General features: G+C 36.6%; 1 protein-coding gene across 1 annotated transcript; it reads left to right on the top strand.

Moving 5' to 3' along the window:
* The first annotated feature begins 1,632 nt into the window (after positions 1–1,632).
* Positions 1,633–7,342, top strand: LOC117400715 (protachykinin-like). The gene is made up of 5 exons (XM_034000995.3): positions 1,633–2,196; positions 3,861–3,963; positions 4,412–4,435; positions 5,942–5,995; positions 6,741–7,342. Exons 1-5 carry the CDS (start codon positions 2,083–2,085, stop codon positions 6,785–6,787), a joined length of 342 nt encoding a protein of 113 aa, XP_033856886.1. The 5' UTR covers positions 1,633–2,082; the 3' UTR covers positions 6,788–7,342.
* Positions 7,343–9,860: the final 2,518 nt, after the last annotated feature.

The raw sequence follows: 9,860 nt of genomic DNA, 5'->3' as shown, positions 1-9,860 counted from the left end.
CCAACAATCACTTTGAAGGAGTTACAGAGTTCAGTGGCTGGGAGTGGAGTAATGGTGCACCAGTCAACCATATCAAGAGCTCTGCATAACACTGGCTTGTATGGGAGGGTGGCAAGAAAGAAGCCGTTACTCAAAAGGTACCATCTGAAAGCACGTCTGGAGTTTGCCAGAAAGCATGAGAGTGACCCAGCTGCGATGTGGGAAAAGGTTTTGTGGTCAGATGAGACCAAGATGGAGCTTTTTGGCCAAAACTCAAAGCGCTATGTGTGGCGCAAACCTAACACTGCCCATGCCTCAAGACTCACCATCCCTACAGTGAAGTATGGTGGTGGCAGCATCATGCTGTGGGGATGCTTCTCATCAGCAGGGACTGGGCATCTTGTTAAAATTGAAGGAAGAATGGATGGAGCAAAATACAGGGAAATACTGCAAGAGAACCTGCTTCAGTCCGCTAAAAAACTGAAGCTTGGGAGGAAATTCACCTTTCAGCAGGACAATGATCCCAAGCACAAGGCCAAAGCAACATTGGAGTGGCTCAAGAACAAAAAGGTGAATGTCCTACAGTGGCCCAGTCAAAGTCCTGATCTCAATCCCATTGAGAATCTGTGGCACTATTTGAAAATTGCGGTCCACAAGCATCGTCCAACCAACCTGAACAACCTGGAGCAAATCTGCCAAGAAGAATGGGCCAAAATCACTCCGACACTGTGTGCAAAGCTGGTACATACTTACCCCAAAAGACTTAAAGCTGTTATTGCAGCAAAAGGTGGCTCTACCAAATATTAATGTGTGGGGGTTGAATACTTATGCAAGCAAGATATTTCAGTTTTTACATTTTTCTTAAAAATATTTCCCAACATAAAACCAATGTCACCTTACAATAATTGATTTTGAGTTTCAGTGTTTTAAAATAAAATATCAAACAAAACGAAATTTCAATGTACCATTTGTAATTCAGTAATATGAGAGAATTGGTCAGGGGTCTGAATACTTTTGCAAGGCACTGTATATATATATATTGTAGCGTTCCCCATCACTGAACCCCCCAGAGACACGCTGGACCACATTGCTCAGGTACAAAGAGTTTTTATTGCTGTACCGGCCCAATCTAGCCGTGTACTGGAAAGCTTGCCTGAGCACCCCTATGTAATCATTCCCTTATCCCGCCCACACATGAGTCAACCTCCTACCTTAACCCCAATTAAACCCGTGAAAAAACACCCATGGGACCCCCTGTAACATGTTATAGGCATTTTCCAACACAATCAGTACCCCAGGTGTGTCAATGTAGAACCACCACAGGAACAGGTCGGTCCCCATATCATGTTTCTCCTGTTAGCCCAATGGGGGTGATATTACATTAACTTACAATGTAATATAGGCCTATAAATAAAACATTCAAATTACAATCAATTGATAGGCTTGTGAGAAAAGTGGGACTATAAATCTCCATTCAAACCATTTACAATGTAGTCATGACCTGCACTAGTAGAGAGTATTTGTGAAAATTGAATATTCACCATTCAACCTGTGTGCGTCATTCTGCCTCCTAAATGACAGTAATTCCTTACTTTAGGAAAACGTGGTTTTACAACACGACATTTTTATCTAACATCGATCACATTTTTTAAAATACAAACGGAAATTAGTCACAAGGCGCTTTGCCATCACCTGCTAAATAAAGTAACTAATCGTTTTTAGCCAAATGAGGGTGCCGGACACCTCCCAGTCTCATCGTATAAATGGTGGTGCGTACTCAAGTGCCTTCTCCAAGACAAGCCAGCAGAGTGAACACATTGCAAGCTCGGTGTCAATGCTGCTTTAAGAACCGTTCTTTTTTTAAACATATAAAAGTATATTTATTCAAAGTATATTTTGTTTTCAGGTTTAGCATTTCTGGATTTCTTCGCGTCAGAAAAGCATATAGAACCTGAGCCTTTCTGTCACTTCAAGTTACATCAATTGGTCTGTACCACAGCATTTCAAACACACACACACACACACACACACATACCCTCTCTCATCAAGAAGCAAGAATACCAACTGGGCGAATAAAGAGTCGCATACTTCCCAGTCTGCACAATGAAACTGCTACTAGGCTTTATGGTAGTGTTTCTCGTTTTAGCAGAACTCTTCTGCGAAGAAGCGGGTACCGGCGAAGATCTAAATTATTGGACTGACAGCAACCAAATACAGGTTAGTGTCAATTTTTTACAGTACGTACAAAGATGCATCAAAATATGGTACAGTACTGGAACTCATATTCAATTAACACGCATTAGACACGTTTCTCTCTCTATATATAACTATAACCAGTAGTTAATGCTTCTTGGCGTTTGCTGCTCATTAATACACCTACAATGTTGGAGTTTTGTTTTATTTTATTTTTTTATTTTTTTATAGAAACTACTGTGAAATAGAACGATTTCTTTATAAAACACATCTTTGTGGCATGCGTATTCGCGCAATGTCCAAGAGTCAGAGACTATTTGAAACTGCAGTTGTAAAAGCTAAATACCGGTGTAGCTATATTCTTCTACCAATGGAGAAGCAATAGGAAATTTTGGATGTTATCTCATCATGTAGCAAAACAGTAAGGTACCGTAACAGCATCCGAGATATATAACAACATCGAAGCTAGAACGATGTTGTTATATAGAAGAAAAACCTGCCTGCTTTCTACTTTGCCCCCGTTGTCCATTTGTTGAATGAAGCGCGTGTTTTCCATTTGACATTGCCCGCTGGATGACAGCCAAATATTTTAACGATCTTAAAAGATGTACCAGAATTTTTAATAGTATGCCTACATGCAAATTCAAGACTAGATGTCAAGAGTTATCCCTAAGGGAATCCCAAAAGATACGACCTAACTTTATGACGTTTCTCAAGCTAAGCTGTTAGTATAGTAACATTAGATCAGAGGGTTGGATAAATAACTTCACTCGATAGGACTGTCTCCAAGGAAGCTTCAGTAAGGCATGTTGTAAATAAATTATCATGACCTGATAGGTTTTATCGATTGTTTCTTTCTTTTTTTCCTGTGGAGTGGCATTTTATATACAAAAACTCAAATAATGTCATAATTTATGTGTTCGGGTTTTAAATAAGTATGTAACACATCTTTTTATTTTAATATATACAGTATACAAAACAAATAAACTTACATGACCATGCGTATTAACTATGTTTGTGGGTAAACATCAAAAGTACAGTAATGTAACAAGTCCTTAAAGATGATGGATTTAAGTCGTCACGCCTGGACTGAATGTATTCTTTTTGAAAGTTTTTCTAGTAAGACCAGGATGTATAAAACTATAGCCTGTCTTTTTGTAAATAAATTAACAACTTACCATTAACAAAATATGTAGAAAAAAAAAATTTTTTAAATGATTTTAAACTTGTTGATAATAGTCATACCAGTTATTGTTTCAGCTGTAAAAAAAAAACGCGATAGTAACGAAGTAACGGTTTACTCCCACTACAGAGTTCAGACAGAGCCATATAGTCATGTTACAAGATTTCTATCTTAAGGAAACACTTTATAATAAAGGTCTATATGTTAAATCCAAATTAAGTAAACTATCGTTCATAGCACTGTACTAACATCACAAAGCACGTTATGTGCGCCACTATGAGAAGTGTACATTGATGTTTTTAGGCTACTATGTTTAATTAAACAGTAAATATGTCCATTGATACATAACTATTTCAAATTACTCAACAATAAATAAATATTAACATTTTAGTACAGTAGTTTATTTAGGGAAGATATGTGTAACAGCACTTTTTAGTTCGTTATGTCTATCACACATTCTCACATTACTTGTGTTAATCGCTGACCTGAAATTTTTCTTTATCAGGATGAATGGCTGGCACCGGATTCATTTAAAGAAATCTTAAAACGAATCGTAAGAAAACCCAAACCCCATCAGTTCTTCGGTTTGATGGGGAAACGATCTTCTGGTAAGATTCGCCCAGCTATTTATTCAGCATCGCTGGAGTACAGTGAAATGTGCCATGGAGAGTCTATAATTTAGCTTCAGCGAATGAAAACCAGGTCTCCCACACCACACCGCATCTTCCTCACTCCCTCTCCCGTTCTAGCTGCGATGTTGTTACAAAACACATGTTGTGTTTATTTGTAACTTGGTAACAATACAGTAGCGTCGTGTAGTTGTGAGTTATTGTTTTCTTATATAAAGTAAGCTCTGTATCTGCATGCTGAGAAATTGCTATACATTGGAACATAAAGCAACAATCATTGAAATATGTTAATGCATGTGTGATCTGAATACATGTATGTTTCATGGTTACCCTAGTTCTGCAAAATACTTCCTCTTATGTGCTACAAAGCAGTCATGTGTATCTTGATTCATTTTACTGACGTTCAGTTTTCTATCTTTTCTTTCAGCGAACCGACAGATTACCGGCAAAAGTAAGTCGAGTATCCGCCCTTCCTCTGGTCACTCTGCAGTCCAGTCCGCGGCGGACTACTGTACTATGATATGCTTTTGATTTATCCGCTATATACAGTGCAATGAAGTGACATCAAATAATAAATACGTTTTAGAAACCTGCGCGGTACAGGAATTCTAAATGTCATTAATAAAACGGCTACTATTGTTGCTCTTATTGTATTACTTGTATTATAACACTTGAAATGTATTTGCTTACGATTGTAAGTCGCCCTGGATAAGGCCGTCTGCTAAGAAATAAATAATAATAATAATAATAATAATAATAATAATAATAATAATAATAATAATAATTGTACTATATGTGTACTTTATCGAAAGTTTTAATGGGTGTTTTAGAGCAAGTCAAAATAAATAAATAAATACATTCTGGCCATTGTACTCACAGTCTATCCGTGTTATGCAACAGATCAAAAGTTCAGCCTTAGCATTGCTACAGCTACTAAGATGAAGCTACATTTAAAAAAAAAAACGCACACACACAATGAAGATATACCAAGTTAAAGCAAAAAGCTATTAGCCATTTATTTGTACCTTAATTAAAACCTAACTAGATCTGTATAAGAAGGCTTGTTTTTCAGAATTGGTTTTATTTGCATGATTTGCCATTGGAGTTGGCTTTGATATGCATAGCTTTCGGCACTGACAGCACATTATTAATGGTGCTGTCCTATCTAGAGGACCCTTCAGTTCCAGGTTAGAGTGTAACAGAACATGTCTGCCTTGGAATAATAGAACATTCTTGATGCATGACGCTGGCCTAGACTAGAGCATGTCATATTTCTAAGGGATGCTCTTGTATGCTTATGGGGGTCCCTCAAAGAGGGTTACTGTTGTATTGTAAAAAACAAACGACTCTAACAACGTGTTACAATAAACTAACAGGACGCTTTATTGTGTGTTTTCTAACTCCAGCATCGTATCTCACTGCCATAAACCAGCACGCCCACTCACCTACGGCAACACCAACAATCCACACCGCATGACACCCACACACACACACACACACACACACACACACACACACACACACACACACACACACACACACACACACACACACACACACACACATCATGAACAGTAACAAACACAGCAAAAATGCAGAGCTGTTTTGTTAAGAGTTTCACATTTTTCTTTAACCTGATTCCAAGTGTGTCTTTTAAACAGTGACTGTACTTAATATATCATATATATATATATATATATATATATATATATATATATATATATATATATATATATATATATATATATATAATATTGGCCAAATAAATCACTCCATTATTATTATTATTATTATTATTATTATTATTATTATTATTATTATTATTATTATTATTATTATTATTATTATTTATTTATTTCTTAGCAGACGCCCTTATCCAGGGCGACTTACCATTGTTGCAGTTATGAACTGATATTGATACAGTATTTTGATAATAATATATATCATTTCTTTGTAGGGCAAAAATTGAACTCCTTCGTTGGACTGATGGGCAAAAGATCTGAAGATCCTGGTGAGCTGCACATTGGAACCAAGTCATCAAGACATCATTAGAAAGAGTCGTTTTTCAAAAGGCATAGCGCTACTGTATAGGGCTAACATATAAATGTACCATTATTAATGAAACCCAGAATTAACACGTGTGTTTCTCACAAACAGCTTAATACATACCCACAAAGATAGAGCAGGCAAACAGCTTAATACATACCCACAAAGATAGAGCAGGCAAACAGCTTAATACATACCCATAAAGATAGAGCAGGTAGCAGGGTGGAGTAGTGGTTAGGGCTCTGGACTCTTGACCGGAGGGTCGTGGGTTCAATCCCCGGTGGGGACACTGCTGCTGTACCCTTGAGCAAGGTACTTTACCTAGATTGCTCCAGTAAAAACCCAACTGTATAAATGGGTAATTATATGTAAAAATAATGTGTAAAGAAAATAACGTGATATCTTGTAACAATTGTAAGTCGCCCTGGATAAGGGCGTCTGTTAAGAAATAATAAATAATAATAATAAAACAGCTTAATACATCCCCACAAAGACAGAGCAGGCAAACAGCTTAATACATACCCACAAAGAAAGAGCATACAGTATGGATGCTTATGAAGAAGATCATTATATCAGTATTGTAAGATGTGTTTTAAGTATTCAAATTTGAGATTAGTAACTTTTAAAGTCAGTCTCTCTGAGGTGAGTCAGATTGTTTCCACTAATTTATTTTTAAAAAATAAATAAATAAATACTTTTGTGTTTTGCAGATTATTTTGAATGGAGCTCAATACAAAAGTATGAAGAAAGACGTTAGTGGAGCCCTAAAAAAAAAAAGGCATTTTTACTGATGTCATTCCTTGAAATTGCCAGAGGAGGGCGATATATTCGTTCATTTTATCAAATGTTTTTTTTTTTTTTTTTTAATTATTGTTCATTACAGTTGAACCTCTAATAAAGCTATTATTTTCACATTGTGTCAGTGCTACACATTGAATACCGGTTTTACAGTTCAGCTGAAAGAATGGGAGGAAGATTTCAACAACAGTATATGTCATTTAATTGTGTGTATTCAAGTGATCCAGTATTTGCTGACTGAAACTGAAACTGAAACTAAAGCTTTTTGGTTATTAATTATCAGTCATGCCTGTTATTAATTATCAGTCATGTAAAATTGTAGAGCATAGTGCCTCACTCTATTTCCATAACTTGTAATGCGGTTTGTGTATTCAAATGTATTTCTACTATTACAGCATGGCTTACACTTTGTGATTGTATATTGTTTTTATTTCTAAACCAAGGTGTTTGTATTATAGAAATCTAAGTTATAATATACTGTGTTGTGATAGTGGCAGAATAAATAAAAAAAATATTTTTAAAATAATGACAGTACTTTTCATTTTTTAATATCTAAATGTTTACAGAATTATTTACATCCATAAATCATTTTTCTTTATTTAATGTTAATTTATCACTGTTTTTTTGATAGTTTCTTTGTAGATTTTTTTTCAAAAAAAATACTGAAACACAAGAACTTAGGTAGTCAAATATTACATTCTGTTAGCTTCAATGCAAAATATTTAAACAATTCTTCTGAATTATTAATGATACGAAAATATTGATATTAATGATAAATATTCAGTAATAAACATTCTTAAAAAAATAAACTGATTGTTAGATGATGTATTACAGCATTATATTAATATATACTGTAGGCCACGGTATTTGATGAATTTACATACTATTCATTTGGTACTTAAAATAAAACTACTTTTTTTTTGTTTTGTAGCACAATAGACAAAAGAACCCGTGATCTGTACTCATGAGGATATCTAACAAGCTCCTGGTTAATTATCATTACCTGCACTGAGACCAAAGCTTTCTGTAGTCTTCTGTGTTTGTGCATTAAACACCTCTTGGGAACAAGTCCCCTTTTCTGCAGTCCCAGGTATATTTTTTATTATTATTATTATTATTATTATTATTATTATTATTATTATTATTATACCAATATTCACACCCATACACTGATTATAGCAATATGATACTATTGTTTCATATTCACAATATTACGAATACATTACAATAACCTACAGCCACATTATAATAAAAAGAAAAAGCTAACTATATAACATTTCAATTGGTTACTGTGGCAGCGAAAGCCCTAAATGTAAAGATTGTGTGGGTGTTGGGAATACAGAGTTGCCATAAAACATGTGAGAATGTGGCTGGAGCCTTAATTGAATAAGTAATGGTTCATTAGGCTCCAGTCACATGGTATTTAAGGAGAAAATCCTTTTTTGGGGGGTTGGCGTTTAGGTGAGTAGCACTTGCGTTAAAATGTGCTGTGCTGTGCTGTGCTGTGCTGTGCTGTGCTGGGATACTCTATCGGTTAGTGAAAGCGACTGATCAGCCTGACGGGTGTATTTAGTATTCTTGTGTTTAAACCTTTTATTTTGGCCACCGTGTCTCTGTTTGTTTGTTCCGATGTTTTTGTTTGTTTTGTGTATTAAAAGTGCGCAACAGTGCTTACATTGCAGCTATTCCTGATTCCTGATGCTATCCTGTTACATGTGGTGTTAAAAGTGGGATAGGCGCCCTCTAAAGACTCAGAGCAGGACTACAGTTATATATATTGTAACAGAGCAAGGGCTCTCACTATGTAACACAATTTTTGTTCCTGGGTAGTAAGTGTTATTTCCTAATTGCTTATGCCTCAAAAGTATAGAAAATGGCTATTATTCCCCACAAACTTTGCTTTTGTGACCAGGACAGTGATATTTTGACATTTACCTATTTCCAATGAGAAAACGGGCGAATTTGTGTCTTTTCGTTCACATAAAGTCAGAAAAAAACAACATGAATCCAAATTAACATGTATTTATACTAAAGTAATACAAAAATAACTACAAAAGATTTAGAAGTGAGTAGTTTTTCGAGATTTACGATTATACTGTAAATCACTTTCACGAATCAGCCCCCAAATGTAGTCTCCCATCATGTTCTCGTTATACTGTCCTTGGTAGCGGCGTTCAAAGTCCAGTATATCCTGGTGGAAGCGCTCGCCTTGCTCCTCCGAGTATGCTCCCATGTTCTCCTTGAATTTATCAAGATGAGCATCAAGGATATGGACTTTGAGGGACATCCTACAGCCCATTGTGCCGTAGTTCTTCACCAGAGTCTCAACCAGCTCCACATAGTTTTCGGCCTTGTGATTGCCCAGGAAGCCCCGAACCACTGCGACAAAGCTGTTCCAAGCCGCTTTCTCCTTACTAGTGAGCTTCTTGGGGAATTCATTGCACTCCAGGATCTTCTTTATCTGTGGTCCGACGAAGACACCGGCTTTGACCTTTGCCTCAGACAGCTTAAGGAAGAAGTCTTGAAGGTACTTGATGGCTGCCGACTCCTTATCTAGAGCTCTGACAAATTGTTTCATAAGGCCCAATTTGATGTGCAGTGGTGGCATCAGCACCTTCCGGGGGTCCACCAGTGGCTCCCACTTGACGTTGTTCCTCCCCACAGAGAACTCGGTCCGCTGTGGCACAGTCCCGCCTGTGGTAGTGCGCCTTGGTGTCCCTGCTGTCCCAAAGGCAAAGATAGCAGGGAAACTTAGTAAAACCGCCTTGGAGACCCATCAGGAATGCCACCATTTTGAAGTCTCCTATGACCTTGATGCCATCTCAGAAAAATGCAGATATGTATCCACTTAGGCAGCTGGAACTAAACTGAACTGGTGGGCTTAAGGCCCCTGTATTTATACTACTATTTATATTACTGGAAAGTTCTAGAAAGTTCTAGAAGTTACTCCACGTTTACTCAGCACTGAATCTATCTGGAATGTTCTGGAAAATAGGTAAATTTCAAAATATCACTGTCCTGGTCACAAAAGC

Source organism: Acipenser ruthenus, chromosome 4, assembly GCF_902713425.1.
Source record: "Acipenser ruthenus chromosome 4, fAciRut3.2 maternal haplotype, whole genome shotgun sequence".
NCBI classification, from domain to species: Eukaryota; Metazoa; Chordata; class Actinopteri; order Acipenseriformes; family Acipenseridae; genus Acipenser; species Acipenser ruthenus.
Note: the sequence above shows the minus strand (reverse complement) of the source record. Positions and strands in the feature narration are given on the sequence as shown.

Excerpts from the sequence above, each read along its gene's own strand:
- LOC117400715 (XM_034000995.3), top strand. The coding sequence starts at position 2,083 with ATGAAACTGCTACTAGGCTTTATGGTAGTGTTTCTCGTTTTAGCAGAA. Across the intron at positions 2,197-3,860 it reads CTGACAGCAACCAAATACAG|GATGAATGGCTGGCACCGGA; the intron begins GTTAGTGTCAAT and ends TTTCTTTATCAG. Across the intron at positions 5,996-6,740 it reads CAAAAGATCTGAAGATCCTG|ATTATTTTGAATGGAGCTCA; the intron begins GTGAGCTGCACA and ends TGTGTTTTGCAG.